General features: G+C 42.5%; 1 protein-coding gene across 3 annotated transcripts in view; it reads right to left on the bottom strand.

The window, feature by feature from the left end:
* Positions 1–17,531, bottom strand: part of LOC311143712 (E3 ubiquitin-protein ligase MYCBP2-like) — a 316,497-nt gene that overhangs the window by 83,547 nt on the left and 215,419 nt on the right. For all 3 annotated transcript variants that reach the window (XM_084179581.1, XM_084179580.1, XM_084179582.1), the window contains exons 40-48: positions 11,136–11,358; positions 10,588–10,706; positions 9,056–9,143; positions 8,465–8,514; positions 8,067–8,239; positions 7,707–7,851; positions 5,516–5,725; positions 2,380–2,435; positions 1,845–1,960 (exon numbers count right to left, since the gene is read on the bottom strand). In XM_084179581.1, the coding sequence (XP_084035707.1) occupies positions 1,845–1,960; positions 2,380–2,435; positions 5,516–5,725; positions 7,707–7,851; positions 8,067–8,239; positions 8,465–8,514; positions 9,056–9,143; positions 10,588–10,706; positions 11,136–11,358 (1,180 nt within the window). The remainder of the gene's footprint in view (positions 1–1,844; positions 1,961–2,379; positions 2,436–5,515; positions 5,726–7,706; positions 7,852–8,066; positions 8,240–8,464; positions 8,515–9,055; positions 9,144–10,587; positions 10,707–11,135; positions 11,359–17,531) is intronic.

The following is a 17,531-nucleotide window of genomic DNA, read 5'->3' as shown; positions in this document are numbered from 1 at the left end:
CAGTTAGTTTCTCTAATCATAGACTAACCACAATACCAACATACATTTTTTGGAGGGCTTGTGCTGTGCCAAACTTTAAATGAACAGACACAAATAAATAACACATCAACACAAGTTACAGTGGGGGAAAAAGTATTTAGTCAGCCACCAATTGTGCAAGTTCTCCCACTTAAAAAGATGAGAGGCCTGTAATTTTCATCATAGGTACACGTCAACTATGACAGACAAAATGAGAAAAAAAAATCAAGAAAACCACATTGTAGGATTTTTAATGAATTTATTTGCAAATTATGGTGGAAAATAAGTATTTGGTCAATAACAAAAGTTTCTCAATACTTTCTTATATACCCTTTGTTGGCAATGACACAGGTCAAAAGTTTTCTGTAAGTATTCACAAGGTTTTCACACACTGTTGCTGGTATTTTGGCCCATTCCTCCATGCAGATCTCCTCTAGAGCAGTGATGTTTTGGGGCTATCGCTGGGCAACACGGACTTTCAACTCCCTCCAAAGATTTTCTATGGGGTTGAGATCTGGAGACTGGCTAGGCCACTCCAGGACCTTGAAATGCTTCTTACGAAGCCACTCCTTCGTTGCCCGGGCAGTGTGTTTGGGATCATTGTCATGCTGAAAGACCCAGCCACGTTTAATCTTCAATGCCCTTGCTGATGGAAGGAGGTTTTCACTCAAAATCTCACGATACATGGCCCCATTCATTCTTTCCTTTACACGGATCAGTCGTCCTGGTCCCTTTGCAGAAAAACAGCCCCAAAGCATGATGTTTCCACCCCCATGCTTCACAGTAGGCATGGTGTTCTTTGGATGCAACTCAGCATTCTTTGTCCTCCAAACACGACGAGTTGAGTTTTTACCAAAAAGTTATATTTTGGTTTCATCTGACCATATGACATTCTCCCAATCCTCTTCTGGATCATCCAAATGCACTCTAGCAAACTTCAGACGGGCCTGGACATGTACTGGCTTAAGCAGGGGGACACGTCTGGCACTGCAGGATTTGAGTCCCTGGCGGCGTTGTGTGTTACTGATGGTAGGCTTTGTTACTTTGGTCCCAGCTCTCTGCAGGTCATTCACTAGGTCCCCCCGTGTGGTTCTGGGATTTTTGCTCACCGTTCTTGTGATCATTTTGACCCCACGGGGTGAGATCTTGCGTGGAGCCCCAGATCGAGGGAGATTATCAGTGGTCTTGTATGTCTTCCATTTCCTAATAATTGCTCCCACAGTTGATTTCTTCAAACCAAGCTGCTTACCTATTGCAGATTCAGTCTTCCCAGCCTGGTGCAGGTCTACAATTTTGTTTTTGGTGTCCTTTGACAGCTCTTTGGTCTTGGCCATAGTGGAGTTTGGAGTGTGACTGTTTGAGGTTGTGGACAGGTGTCTTTTATACTGATAACAAGTTCAAACAGGTGCCATTAATACAGGTAACGAGTGGAGGACAGAGGAGCCTCTTAAAGAAGAAGTTACAGGTCTGTGAGAGCCAGAAATCTTGCTTGTTTGTAGGTGACCAAATACTTATTTTCCACCATAATTTGCAAATAAATTCATCAAAAATCCTACAATGTAATTTTCAGGATTTTTTTCCCTCATTTTGTCAGTCATAGTTGACGTGTACCTATGATGAAAATTACAGGCCTCTCTCATCTTTTTAAGTGGGAGAACTTGCACAATTGGTGGCTGACTAAATACTTTTTTCCCCCACTGTATGTTGAGCTGACTTGAGCTCTAGTCCAATTTCAAAACAGGAACATGGGAATTGGAATCTCTGTTCACTTACTACAATGAAATGATTAAATAGAAATAAGTGAACCCAACCCTGTTCTGCGTTACCGATCTCGATGCCGTCGATGGTGACGTGGATGGTGTAGAAGCCCACAGCTCCGGGGGTCCAGTTGGCACTGTACGTCCCGTCTATGTTGGCCCGAATCAACATGTTCTCACTGGGCCTGGCAGTGGAGAGAAACAGGGATGAAAACATTTCTCATTCAATTTTCAAATAAAATAAAATGTTACTTGCCACATGCGCCGAATACAACAGGTGTAGACATTACTGTGAAATGCTTACTTACAGCCCTTAACCAACAATGCATTTAGTTTAATAAAAAAAGTAATAAATAAAAAATAAAAATAAAGTGTTGAGAAAAAAAGAGCAGAAGTAAAATAAAATAACAGTAGGGAGGCTATATACAGTGGGGGTACCGGTGCAGAGTCAATGAGCGGGGGCACCGGCTAGTTGAGGTAGTTGAGGTAATTTGTACGTGGGTAGAGTTAAAGTACATTTTGTCATCAAACCTGGGTTCAAATAGTGTTTGTTCTCATTCAATTACTTTTGCTGCACTTGATTGAACTTGATCTCATCTCTTACCTCTTTGGCGTGGGTGAAGCAAAGCGAAGCTCCTCAAACGAGTAATTCTCATAGGCCTGGACAAAGAGAGGATAAACATGGTGTCAAAAAACATAATACAGCTAGGTTACGCTCTCAAAAAAGAAACAATTTCTCTGTATAATTTCACAAGGAAACATGGGTCAGGTGAGCAACACCTTTTGTTTTATGTTTTTTATTTAACCAGGGAATCATGCTGAGACCACGGTCTCTTTTGCAGATGAGCCCTGCACGAACACATCAGTTAACAACAATTACACTATAAATATATATATACACACATCAATTACACAATACATTAAAAAGCAAACACAAACCATGAAAAGCAAAACACAAATCATGTGAAACAAACACATTTTTCAAGGTTCTGCCATGTTGCTTTTCCATCCAGATCTATCTGATCTGTGAAGGGGAGAGAACGGGGGCAGAGAGAAGGGTACTTGGAATCTTCTTGGCATGAAACGCATCCCAGGTAGAAATAAACCAGTATTCTTTACTTACAAGCTGATATATATCTATATATTTGTAATGTTATTGTATATACAGTGGCTTGCGAAATTATTCACCCCCCTTGGCATTTTTCCTATTTTGTTGCCTTACAACCTGGAATTAAAATTGAATTTTGGGGGGTTTGTATCATTTGATTTACACAACATGCCTACCACTTTGAAGATGCAAGTTGGATGGGTTCCGCTGGTGTACAGCAATCTAAGTCATACCACATATTCTCAATTTGATTGAGGTCTGGGCTTTGACTAGGCCATTCCAAGACATTTAAATGTTTCCCCTTAAACCACTCAAGTGTTGCTTTAGCAGTATGCTTAGGGTCATTGTCCTGCTGGAAGGTGAACCTCCGTCCCAGTCTCAAATCTCTGGAAGACTGAAACAGGTTTCCCTCAAGAATTTCCCTGTATTTAGCACCATCCATCAATTCCTTCAATTCTGACCAGCTTCCCAGTCCCTGCCGATGAACAACACTCCACAGCATGATGCTGCCACCACCATGCTTCACTGTGGGGATGGTGTTCTCGGGGTGATGAGAGGTGTTGTGTTTGCACCAGACATAGCGTTTTCCTTGATGGCCAAAAAGCTCAATTTTCTATACTTTTGCAAGGCACTGAGGGAAAAAAGTATTTGATCCCCTGCTGATTTTGTATGTTTGCCCACTGACAAAGACATCATCAGTCTATAATTTTAATGGTAGGTTTATTTGAACAGTGAGAGACAGAATAACAACCAAAAAACCCAGAAAAACGCATGTCAAAAATGTTATAAATTGATTTGCATTTTAGGAAATAAGTATTTGACCCCTCTGCAAAACATGACTTAGTACTTGGTGGCAAAACCCTTATTGGCAATCACAGAGGTCAGACGTTTCTTGTAGTTGGCCCCCAGGTTTGCACACATCTCAGGATGGATTTTGTCCCACTCCTCTTTGCAGATCTTCTCCAAGTCATTAAGGTTTCGAGCCTGACGTTTGGCAACTCGAACCTTCAGCTCCCTCCACAGATTTTCTATGGGATTAAGGTCTGGAGACTGGCTAGGCCACTCCAGGACCTTAATGTGCTTCTTCTTGAGCCACTCCTTTGTTGCCTTGGCCGTGTGTTTTGGGTCATTGTCATGCTGGAATACCCATCCACGACCCATTTTCAATGCCCTGGCTGAGGGAAGGAGGTTCTCACCCAAGATTTGACGGTACATGGCCCCGTCCATCGTCCCTTTGATGCGGTGAAGTTGTCCTGTCCCCTTAGCAGAAAAACACCCCCAAAGCATAATGTTTCCACCTGTTTGACGGTGGGGATGGTGTTCTTGGGGTCATAGGCATCATTTCTCCTCCTCCAAACACGGCGAGTTGAGTTGATGCCAAAGAGCTCGATTTTGGTCTCATCTGACCACAACACTTTCACCCAGTTCTCCTCCGAATCATTCAGATGTTCATTGGCAAACTTCAGACAGGCTTGTATATGTGCTTTCTTGAGCAGGGGGACCTTGCGGGCGCTGCAGGATTTCAGTCCTTCACGGCGTACTGTGTTACCAATTGTTTTCTTGGTGACTATGGTCCCAGCTGCCTTGAGATCATTGACAAGATCCTCCCGTGTAGTTCTGGGTTGATTCCTCACCGTTCTCATGATCATTGCAACTCCACAAGGTGAGATCTTGCATGGAGCCCCAGGACAAGGGAGATTGACAGTTAATTTGTGTTTCTTCCATTTGCGAATAATCGCACCAACTGTTGTCACCTTCTCACCAAGCTGCTTGGCGATGGTCTTGTAGCCCATTCCAGCCTTGTGTAGGTCTACAATCTTGTCCCTGACATCCTTGGAGAGCTCTTTGGTCTTGGCCATGGTGGAGAGTTTGGAATCTGATTGATTGATTGCTTCTGTGGACAGGTGTCTTTTATACAGGTAACAAACTGAGATTAGGAGCACCCCCTTTAAGAGTGTGCTCCTAATCTCAGCTCGTTACCTGTATAAAAGACACCTGGGAGACAGAAATCTTTCTGATTGAGAGGGGGTCAAATAATTATTTCCCTCATTAAAATGCAAATCAATTTATAACATTTTTGACATGTGTTTTTCTGGATTTTTTTGTAGTTATTCTGTCTCTCACTGTTTAAATAAACCTACCATAAAAATTATAGACTGATCATTTCTTTATCAGTGGGCAAACGTACAAAATCAGCAGGGGATCAAATACTTTTTTCCCTCACTGTATATATATATATATATTACTCCCCAATTGGAAGTTACAGTCTTGTCCCATCGCTGCAACTCCCTACAGACTCGGGAGAGGCGAAGGTCGAGAGCCATGCGTCCTCCGAAACACAACCCTGCCAAGTCGCACTGCTTCTTGACACACTGTTCGCTTAACCCGGAAGCCAGCCGCACCAATGTGTCGGAGGAAACGCTGCATAACTGGCGGCCAAACCCTCCCCTAACCCGGACGACGCTGGGCCAATTGTGCGCCGCCTCATGGGTCTCCTGGTCACGGCCGGCTGCGACACAGCCCGTGATCGAACCCGGGTCTGTAGTGACGCCGCAGTGCTTAGACCGCTGCGCCACTCGGGAGGCCTAAAAATATTTTTATCTCTATGGTCCCAGGTTTGTGGTTCCCTAACCTTCATCATTGTGATGGCAATGTAGCGCGCCTCCTTGACGATCATGGGCTCATAGGTGGCCTCCAGCTTGGGCATGGGCAGGCCCCCGAAGGTAAGGTCAGCTGTGCCCGAGGAGGAGGGGTTGGCGCTGCCTGGGAGACGCTGCAGCTTCCTCATGCTCTCCTGCTGCATGGACTTCTTCTGGGAGACGGGCACCGCCTTCACCTCCACCTGGGAAGAGGAGAGGGAGAGACATGGGAAACGTTCAAAAAGGCATACAGTTTGCAAACATTAGCTAATATATACTATTTGTTTTATGTTCACCTTGAAAATGTACTAACATTGGGTTCAAATTTGGGGTTCAAATTTGCTGAGTCTATCAGTGGGTTCAAATTTGCTGAGTCTATCAGCACCCAGTCATTTTCCGATGGACACAAGGGGACACTCAGCAACTTATCGGTTGGCAACTAGCGAGCTCGTGACCAGAGTTGAAAATGTCCTAAGTTAACCTTTCCACTCACAGCCCGTCATGTCATTGATCAGCGCCTAAATTGGAATGCAGTGGCTGTACAGTAACATGCTTTACATGTCGTCAGAGCTCAGGTTTCTCCGCCTCACAGCGCTGTATGGGTTTTGACTGACAGCCGTTATAAACTTGAGCACCGCGCGCGACAAGATGCCCCAAATCAAATCCAATGTTATGTCACATGCTTCGTAAAAAACAGGTGTAGACTAACAGCTTACTTATGGGTCCTTTTCCAACAATGCAGAGTTAAAGATAATAAAAAATAAAATTATGGGGGTACTTTTGCACATTTGTTGTTGTCTGAATGAGGGAAATGCTGTAAATCGAGAGGAGTTGATGTGTTCTGACAGATGAGACGATTATAATAAATAATAATAATAGATGTTGACGATTATAATAAATACCGCTTTGATGTCATACCAGTCCAAATGTGCACTTCACATTTCTATATTTGAAAACTCATGTAATTTACAGTATCAACATTTATGATCGCTATGTCTGATCCAGTTACAAGGATGCGTTATACCCTGGGTTGTCCTGAACAGAATGAGCCTGTTTGTCGTATTTTTTAGAAAATAAGCCGCGGAACACACATTTGAATGCACTCATGACTCCAGTCTATGCCCACCAAAATTACAATCTGTTTGTCTGAAGTGCCTTTTGAAAGCCTTACACTAAGATCATATTTTATAACATATCTAGTCATGTTGGCAATATAATAAGCTTTCAAATGTATGCACGCATGACTGTAAGTCGCTTTGGATAAAAGCGTCTGCTAAATGGCATATTATTATTATTATTATTAAATGATGCCCACCTGACCCAGATTGTGATATACATGGATTGTTTTTGGATTGCGTTTTTGGAGGGCAGCAGGTAGCCTAGCGGTTAAGAGCATTGGGCCAGTAACCGAATGGTCGCTGGTTTGAATCCCAGAGCAGACTAGGTGAAAACTCTGTCGATGTGCCCTTGAGCAAGGCACTTATAATTGCTCCTGTAAGTCGCTCTGGATAAGAGTGTCTGCTAAATGACTAAAATGTAAAAGTAAGGTAATTTCTTTGAGTCATAAAAGTGCATTGAAATTACTTAAGAACTGTGCACGGTTTGGAGAGGTGTGTGGCCACTTGGATACACCAGTTAGACCTCTCGCTCAAAGCCTTGGAATTGTTTTTTCTTACCTTGCGCCTACTCAAAAATGTCAATTAATATTCTTATGTTACTGAATGTATCCAGAGTATTTTCAGATTTCGTTATTTACAAATGCTGTGAAAAGTACAGCAAATGTAAAATGCACATAAAATCAACAGCATAATGTTTGGATTCAGTCTTGTGTCAGGTGAACTGTTCTGTCCTCACCTTCGGTCAGATAATTTCCCCATTACCTCCAGTGTTCTCTTTCAGTTGCTACCATGGTCATGCATATGCTTTCTATAGTTCTTCTGTTAGAAACATTTACATTTGGCACTATCCATATATTCCAATTTCCATGAGTGTAAGGTTAACGCAAATTTCAAGTGACTTGGTCGCTAGCTTTCTCGCCAAGCCTGAACAGCAGGTTAGCTAACAGTCTGAATAGGTAGTGTGCGGCAAACATAAGTGTATGATCACTGTCACCACAGACAATCATGTGATGATGTAGGCCTCATATTACATGAGGTAAGAATCGAAAAAATTAAAAACTCTGACCTTCATGTTCGGCACGTGCACCACATCTCCGTACTGGTCTTTGGTCTGGACGGCCACTGTGGTGGGCCAGCCGCAGCGGATGTCGTCCTTGTTCAGAATCAGAGACGTCTTCTGGGGGTCCGCGTACGAGTCTGGCTGCAGCCACCTGGAGGGAGGAAAGGGGGGGGGGGGGCATTTGTTCATCCATTTATTGACGACCTGGCCAAGAGCCGAAGAAATTTAAAAAGCATTGAGCTGATATTTGTTTCACAGTAGTGTGTGTTTGTGTGTGTGCGTACATCCATGCTTAGTGTGCATGTAGGAATGTGTGTCCGGGCCTACGTTTTTTTTGTGTCTACATGCACTCTTCCTCTCTCTCACCTGGCCAGGCGTCCTCCGCTGGAGTTCTGCACACAGGTGATGAAGTCCTCCAGGAAGGAGTGCTCGTTGGTCTGCAGGTGCAGGGGCAGGTTGCCCTCCAGAGCCTCCAGGATGGTGGGGGAGTGGGACAGGGCCAGCCCCTTGCCCAGGATACCTGAGTGGGCCTTACACACCTGTGGGGAGAGGGGGGGAGTTAAGGGGGGAAGAAGAGGGGGTGGAGATGGAAGTATGTCATGGTTACATGCTGACGAAGGCTTGATGGCAGAAATGCGTCCATTGTGACTTCTGATACGTTTTTGAGTGCTGGCTGTCTTTTTCATATGTGGTTACACCCTTGACAGCTTTAGTTATTATGTCGCAATGTGATTTTTATAAAAGGTTCAATGACATCAGAATACCTGGAGAGAGGCCTCTTCAAGAATCTCAAGGTCCTCCTCAAGTTCATTCCCTGGAAAAAAAAGTACAGAGTATAAAATAGGATATGCCATTTGGTGCAAATTATAATCTTACATGCACTTATCATATACGTACATACAGTTGCGGTCAAATATATTGGCACCCTTGCACGATTCACAATTTCTTCTAAAATAAGATGAAATTGAAAAAAAAAAACATTTGGTGTTCACACGTGTATTTGTTTGATTTAAAACTGCACAGTGAAATTGGAACCCTTGCAATGAAATTGAGATTTTTCCCTTTAAAGTCACAAATTGTCCTGGACTAAATTATTAACCAGTTTTGAAAAGAGAAAAAATAACAACATTCTGCTCCATTGCACTCCATTGTAAAGTGCAAGGGTGCCAATATATTGACCATATATTTGCACTTTAGCTGAGCATGAAAAAAGATGGTAAACTTAAATAATGAGAACTAAGCACCTGGTACTTGGTGTTGAAAGAATATGAGTTGATATATGTTCAATATCTTTTCACCTGTGTTCCCTATCAGTTCTACCATCTACCTGTATGTTCTTGTATGATCTCCCTCACCTATAGGCAGAGCCAGATCCTTCTTCATGAGAGCAGCAGCACACAAACTGCCCAAGTACGCCAACTCCTTCTCCAGCTGGATAATACCCTGAAACACACACACACACACCAGTGTTAATTTTGGCCCTCTTTTTCAGATTTAGTCGAGTCATTTTGACTAAAATATCATTAAGCCTTAATAACATTTTTGTAATTTGAATAATGACGTGTCCCTTCCCATTGCTAAACAGAACTGCGCTGCGCATCCTTGCTGCTAATATTATGCTCGTCACTGAAAAGCTTTCAATCTCTCCAAAAACTCTTGTCCAGTCCATTTAGTTGTCAGATTTTTGTCAGAGATTATTTTGTCTTGTCTTGTTTTAGTCAACTGAAATGAAAAATCTTTTTTCTAGGTCTATTTAGTCATTTATAGTCAATGGCCACAGAAAAATTGATGTTTGACAAATATTATAGTCACTATTTTTGTTGATGAAATTAACACTGACACACACACACAGTGGGGTGCCTCAGTGAATACAGTATAATAAGTTAAGGTTTGAATTTTACAGGGAAACGTATCCATACTTCAACCAGTATTTTTAACATTTGACTTAAAGAGGAATATTACCCAATTTCAGTTTTTATATATGCATTCCATCAACTGACTTAATACTCTCAGATAAAGCAATAATTGACAACATTTCACGATTTCCTTCTTCATGACCGCTCGGATCTGAAACTTATTTAAAGATTCATCTGTGGATTCCTTTTTTCACAAGTGTCTACAGTGATTGTAACTTCGTAGCAAGCAAGGGATAAATTCACTGCATTTTGAGTGCTCTAGCGAGAAGAGCACATGAATGGCTACCATCTTTGTCTCCTCTCTCCTTTCCCCCTGTCCACTCGGCACACTCAGACATGCAGTTCAACAGTGTCAAAGTTGCAGCTGCGAGCTGTGTTTAAATGCTGAAGCAACCAGATAAACACGCATGTAAATCACCACTGATCTGCATCTATACCAATAACTGAATATGTAGCACTTGCAATGTCTTTCCCTATCCTAATTCAAGCTTCAAAGCAAGCTGTGTTTTGTAAAGGAAACATATTTTTCCTTGTTGTAGGCTACGGGGCTGAATCATTGTGTGAACGTTATTAATAAAGTTTATGTATTTATTAGGGAACTTTCTCTGCTGCTCAGGAAAGCATGGGTCTCTTGCCCTCTTCGAGACGCATACAAGCTTGATGGGCTTCTCGTCAAATCACTCGGACAGCTCGAGAGGGGTGAAGGGATCAGGACACGATGAGTTGTGGAAATCAAGGCCTGGGATAGAGGCCAAGCTCGACAGTCATTACGAATTATTATCAATAATCATCAATTCAAGATTTTCCAACAGCATATCTAAATGTATAATTTGTTGTAAAAAAAAAATGTTTTCTGAGCCGGAGAGCCTGAGCCGGAGATCTTCTGAGACAGTACAAGAATAAGAAAAGTTGGCAAATCTTGTTTTGGGGTAAACTACCCCTTTAACATGCAAAAACTAGTTCCCCCTTACCTCATCTGGTCCAGGGTTGAATTCGTATCCCACGGCAACACACTTGAAGCCATAGAAACAAGCCTTCTCGTCTTTTACGTAGTCAGAGGCCGTTTCCAAGGAGAACAGGGCCTCATTTCCTGGAATCCCAGAGGAAGAACACATGGGTGATACAGTGATATTGACAGCAGGGAGGACAGGGAGACTACTTTAATGTAGATTAGCTGAGATTAATTAATGCAGGTGGTTCAGCAGAGCTGTCCATTGAAGAGATTGAGCTGTCCCAAATCGATCAATAAGCTAACATTTGATTGGTTCAGAAGATTTTTGTCCTTGCTTGTCATTTTAGTTAGCTAGTCAAATGAAATGCCTTCCTACTGAAACAAAAAAGCATCACCCAACAGGCAAATCTGTTTGAAACTAAGTCATTACAACCAGTTTTACCCACTCAGCATTAGCCACAGAACAATAATTACACATCTAACAAGGATCAAAGCTTAAAAATAAATAAACATTGTGTCAAAGAGTTTCATCTGACAGGAGGTGAAGAGTTGGACCTCTTATCTTACCTGGCAGCACTAGGACGGTGGTGGGCCAGCCATTGGAGCCGGAGATCTTCTTGAGCTCCACCCAGGTGTTGATGGTGTCGTGGGCCAGGGGCTTGGAGCCCAGGCTGGACAGGTGGAGCGAGCGGCTGGGGATGAGCAGGCGGAGGACATCCTCTGGCTGGGCCGTGCCACACTGGGGGTCAAATTCGATGGTGGTCCACCGCACGCAGTCCGGGAATGACACCTGAGGTGTGGAGGGGGAGAGGATGGTCAAAGCCATGAAACAATTAAAGGTAATCATCCTGCCTCATATATATACACATGTGCCTATGAACCAGAGTTACACTGTTAGCACTGAGGCAGTGTGCCCTAGCAGGAAGTCCACTGTGTGCAGCTCACCGTGCACTATCAGCTCCAATATAAATAACATGAGCAAGTCTACTTCTGATAAGCTTCCCAGTAAAGCATTAAAAACAATAAAGCAACCCAGAAAAGTGCTAAAAATAGCCCATATGAACATATGTAGCCAAAGAAACAAGGCTCATGAAGTCAATAACTTTCTTGTAACAGATGACATTCATATTCTGACTATCTCTGAAACTCACTTAGATAATACCTTTGATTATATGGGCGGCAGGTAGCTTAGTGGTTAAGAGCATTGTGCCAGTAACCGAAAGGTCGCTGGTTCTAATCCCCGACCCGACTAGGTGAAACATCTGTCGATGTGCACTTGAGCAAGGCACTTAACCCTAATTGCTCATGTAAGTTGCTCTGGATAAGAGCGTCTGCTAAATAAAAAAATAAATAAAAATAAAAAACGTATAAAGTGGTAGCAATAAATGGCTATAACTTCTACGGTAAAGAAGAAAAGCCAACGGGGGCAGTGTTACGGTCTATAATCAGAACCACATCCCTGTAAAGCTTAGAGTATCTCATGTTAAATACTGTTGAAGTAATATGGCTACAGGTTCATCTGCCTCACCTAAAGCCCATTCTTGTGGGAAGCTGCTATAGACCACCAAGTGCTAACAGTCAGTATCTGGATAATATGCGTGAAATGCTTGATAATGTATGTGATATCAACAGAGAAGTATATTTTCTAGGTGATTTAAATAGACTGGCTTTCATCAAGCTACCCACTCAAGAAAAAGCTTCAAAAATGTAACCTGTGCCTGCAACCTGGTTCAGGTTGTCAGTCAATCTACCAGGGTAGTTACAAATAGCACAGGAATGAAATCAACATGTATTGATCACATCTTTACTAATGCTGCAGAAATTTGCTTTAAAGCAGTATCCAAATCCATAGGATGTAGTGATCACATATAGGAGCCATATCTAGGTAAACAAAAGTGCCAAATGCTGGGCCTAATATAGTGTATAAGAGGTCATACAATACGTTTTGTAGTGATTCTTATGTTGATAATGTAAATAATATTTATTGGTCTGTTGTGTGTAATGAGGAGCAACCAGACGCTGCACTTGACACATTTATGAAATTGCTTATTCCAGTTACTAATAAGCATGCAACCATTAAGAAAAGGACTGTAAAAATGATTAAATCCCCTTGGATTGATGAGGAATTTAAAAATGGTATGGCAAATAAGTCTGGCAGCCCAATCGATTGGCAAACGTACTGCAAATTAAGAAATCATGTGACTAAACTAAATAAAAACTAAATTAAACTGTGCTTTGAAAAAAAAAAAAATGATATAAAGAATGATAGTAAAAAGCTTTGGAGCACCTTAAATGACATTTTGGGAAAAAAGGCAAACTTTTGCTCCATCATTCATTGAATCAGATGGCTCATTCATCACAAAACCCACTGATATTGCCAACTTACTTTTTCATTGGCAAGATAAGCAAACTTAGGCCAGCAACAAACGCTGACACTACATATCCAAGTAAAGTACCAGTCAAAAGTTTGGACACACCTACTCATTATTTTTATTTTTTTACTATTTTCTATATTGTAGAATAATAGTGAAGATATCAAATCTATGAAATAACACATATGGAATCATGTAGTAACCAAAAAAGTGTTAATATATTTTGGAGTCTTCAAAGTAGCCACCCTTTGCCTTGACAGCTTTGCAAACTCTTGGCATTCTCTCAACCAGCTTCATGAGGAATGCTTTTCCAACAGTCTTGAAAGAGTTCCCACATATGCTGAGCACTTGTTGGCTGCTTTTCCTTCATTCTGCGGTCCAACTAATCCCAAACCATCTGAAATGGGTTGAGATCGGGTGATTGTGGAGGCTAGGTCATGCAATACTCCATCACTCTCCTTGGTCAAATAGCCCTTACACAGCCTGGAGGTGTGTTTTGGGTCATTGTCCAGTTGAAAAACAAATGATAGTCCCACTAAGAGCAAACCAGATGGGATGGCGTATCGCTGCAGAATGATGTAGTAGCCATGCTGGTTAAGTGTCCTTTGAATTCTAAATAAATAACCCCCACACCATCACACCTCCTCCTCCATACTTCATGGTGGGAACCACACATTCGGAGATCATCCGTTCACCTACTCTGCGTCTCACAAAGACACGGCGGTTGGAACCAAAAATCTCAAATTTGGACTCATCAGACCAAAGAACAGATTTCCACCGGTCTAATGTCCATTGCTCATGTTTCTTGGCCCAAGCAAGTCTCTTATTCTTATTGGTGTCCTTTAGTAGTGGTTTCTTTGCAGCAATTCGACCACAAAGGCCTGATTCACGCAGTCTCCTCTGAACAGTTGATGTTGAGATGTGTCTGTTACTTGAACTCTGTGAAGCATTTATTTGGGCTGCAATTTGAGGTGCAGTTAACTCTAATGAACGTATCCTCTGCAGCAGAGGTAACTCTGGGTCTTCCTTTCCTGTGGCAGTCCTCGTGAGAGACAGCTTTATCATAGCACTTGATGTTTTTTGCGACTGCACTTGAAGAAACTTTCAAAGTTCTTGAAATGTTCCGTATTGACTGACCTTCATGTCTTAAGGTAATGATGGACTGTCGTTTCTCTTTGCTTATTTGAGCTGTTCTTGCTTTAATTTTGAATTTTACCAAATAGGGCTATCTTCTGTATACCACCCCTACCTTGTCACAACACAACTGATTGGCTCAAACGCATTAAGAAGGAAAAAAAATAAAAAAAATAACTTTTAACAAGGCACACCTGTTAATTGAAATGCATTCCTGGTGACTACCTCATGAAGCTGGTTGAGAGAATGCCAAGAGCGTGCAAAGCTGTCATCAAGGCAAAGGGTGGCTACTTTGAAGAATATAAAATATAACATTTTAATTTGTTTAACACTTTTTTGGTTACTACATGATTCCATATGTGTTGTCATAGTTTTGATGTCTTCACTATTATTCTACAATGTATAAAATAGTAAAAATGAATAAAAAAAAACTTGGAATGAATAGGTGTGTCCAAACTTTTGACTGGTACTGTATTTCTGACCAAATTATGAAAGACAACCATTGTACTTTTGAATTCCATAAAATGAGTGTGGAAGAGGTGAAAAAATAATTGTTGTCTATCAACAATGACAAGCCACCGGGGTCTGACAATCTGGATGGAAAATTACTGAGGATAATAGCGGACGATAATGCCACATCTTCAATTTAAGCTGAGTAGAACGTGTGTGACCTCAGGCCTGGAGGGAAGCAAAAGTCATTCCACTACCCAAGAATAGTAAACTGAGAGCTAACATTAATGATATGCATGTCAATCTCTAACGGCTTAAAGTGGAAGAGACATTGACGTCATCACTACCTGTTTTTGTAAGAAGTGTTGTCAAATTATCGATCATAGTCTGCTGCTGGAAAAACGTATGTGTTATGGCTTTACACCCCCTGCTATATTGTGGATAAAGAGTTACCTGTCCAACAGAACACAGAGGGTGTTCTTTAATGGAAGCCTCTCAAACATAATCCAGGTAGAATCAGGAATTCCCCAGGGCAGCTGTTTAGGCTCCTTAATTTTTTCAATCTTTACTAACGACATGCCACTAGCTTGGAGTAAAGCCAGTGTGTCTATGTATGCGGATGACTTAACACTATATACAAGAACTGAAATGACTGGAACACTTAAAGACCTGCAGTTAGTTTCAGAATGGGTGGCACGGAATAAGTTAGTCCTAAATATTTCCTAAACTAAAAGCATCGTATTTGGGACAAATCATTCACTGAAGCCTAAACCTTAATTACATCTTGTAACGAATAATGTGGAAATTGAGCAAGTTGAGGTGATTAAACTGCTTGAAGTAACCCTGGATTGTAAACTGTCATGGTCAAAACATATTGGTAGATAAGTAGCTAAGTCTGTCCATAATAAAGCGTTCCTCTGCATTCTAGGTCCCACAGGCCCCAGTTTTGTCGTACCTAGACTACTGTTCAGTAGTGTGGTCAGGTGCCACAAAGAGGGCTCAGAACAGAGCAGCACGGCTGGCCCTTAAAAGTACACTGAGAGCTAACATTAATGATATGCATGTCAATCTCTAACGGCTCAAAGTGGAAGAGACATTGACGTCATCACTACCTGTTTTTGTAAGAAGTGTTGACAAGCTGAATGTACCGAGCTGTCTGTTTAAACTACTAGCACACAGCTCGGACACCCATGCATACCCCACAAGACATACCACCAGAGGTCTCTTCACATTGCCCAAGTCCCGAACAGACTATGGGAGGCACACAGTAGTACATAGAGCCATGACTACATTGAACTCTATTCCACATCAAGTAACTGATGCTAGCAGTAGAATCAGATTTAGAAAATAGGTAAAAGTACACCTTATGGAACAGCGGGGACTGCCTTGGCAGAAGCTAATGGGGATCCCTAATAAATACAAATACATTGAGTGTACAAAACATTAAAAACACCTGCTCTTTCCATGACATAGACTGACCGGGTGAATCCAGGTGAAAGCTAAGATCACTTGTTAAATCCACTTCAATCAGTGTTGATGAAGGGGAGGAGACTGGTTAAAGAAAGATTCTTAAGCCTTGAGTCAATTGAAACATGTATTGTTCATGTGTGCCTTTCAGAGGATGAATGGGCAAGACAAAAGATTGAAGTGTCTTTGAACGGTGTATGGTAGTAGGTGCCAGGCGCACCGGTTTGTAACAAGAGCTGCAAAGCTGCTGGGTTTTTCATGCTCAACAGTTTCCCGTGTGTATCAAGAATGGTCCACCACCCAAAGGACATCCAGACACTTGACACAACTGTGGTAAGCATTGGAGTCAACATGGGCCAGCATCCCTGTGGAATGCTTTCGACACCTTGTAGAGTCCATGCCCCAATGAATTCAGGCTGTTCTGAGGGCAAGTGATATTAGGAAGGTGTTTTGTACACTCAAAAAAGAAACGTCCTCTCACTGTCAACTGTGTTTATTTTCAGCAAACTTAACATGTGTAAATATTTGTATGAACATAACAACATTCAACAACTGAGACATATACTGAACAAGTTCCACAGACATGTGACTAACAGAAATTGAATAATGTGTCCCTGAAGAAAGGGGGGGGGGGGGGGTCATAATCAAAAGTAACAGTCAGTATCTGGTGTGGCCACCAGCTGCAATAAGTACTGCAGTGCATCTCCTCCTCATGGACTGCACCAGATTTGCCAGTTCTTGCTGTGAGATGTTACTCCACTCTTCCACCAAGGCACCTGCAAATTCCCAGACATTTCTGGGGGGAATGGCCCTAGCCCTCACCCTCCGATCTAACAGGTCCCAGATGTGCTCAAATGGGATTGAGATCCGGGCTCTTCGCTGGCCATGGCAGAACACTGACATTCCAGTCTTGCAGGAAGTCACGCACAGAACGAGCAGTATGGCTTGTGGCATTGTCATGCTGGAGGGTCATGTCAGGATGAGCACCACATCAGGGAGGAGGATGTCTTCCCTGTAATGCACAGCACTGAGTTTGCCTGCAATGACAACAAGCTCAGTCCGATGATGCTGTGACACACCGCCACAGACCATGACGGACCCTCCACCTCCAAATCGATCCCGCTCCAGAGTACAGGCCTCGGTGTAACGCTCATTCCTTCGACGATAAACACGAATCCGACCATCACCCCTGGTGAGACAAAACCGCGACTCGTCAGTGAAGAGCACTTTTTGCCAGTCCTGTCTGGTCCAGCAACGGTGTTGCCAGTGATGTCTGGTGAGGACCTGCCTTACAACAGGCCTACAAGCCCTCAGTCCAGCCTCTCTCAGACTATTGCGGACAGTCTGAGCACTGATGGAGGGATTGTGCGTTCCTGGTGTAACTCAGGCAGTTGTTGTTGTCATCCTGTACTTGTCCCGCAGGTGTGATGTTCGGATGTACCGATCCTGTGCAGGTGTTGTTACACGTGGTCTGCCACTGCGAGGACGATCAGCTGTCCGTCCTGTCTCCCTGTAGCGCTGTCTTAGGCATCTCACAGTA

The sequence above is a fragment of the Coregonus lavaretus genome (assembly GCF_964263955.1).
Source record: "Coregonus lavaretus genome assembly, chromosome: 16".
Lineage (NCBI taxonomy): Eukaryota > Metazoa > Chordata > Actinopteri > Salmoniformes > Salmonidae > Coregonus > Coregonus lavaretus.
This window is presented reverse-complemented; position numbering and strand designations above follow the sequence as displayed.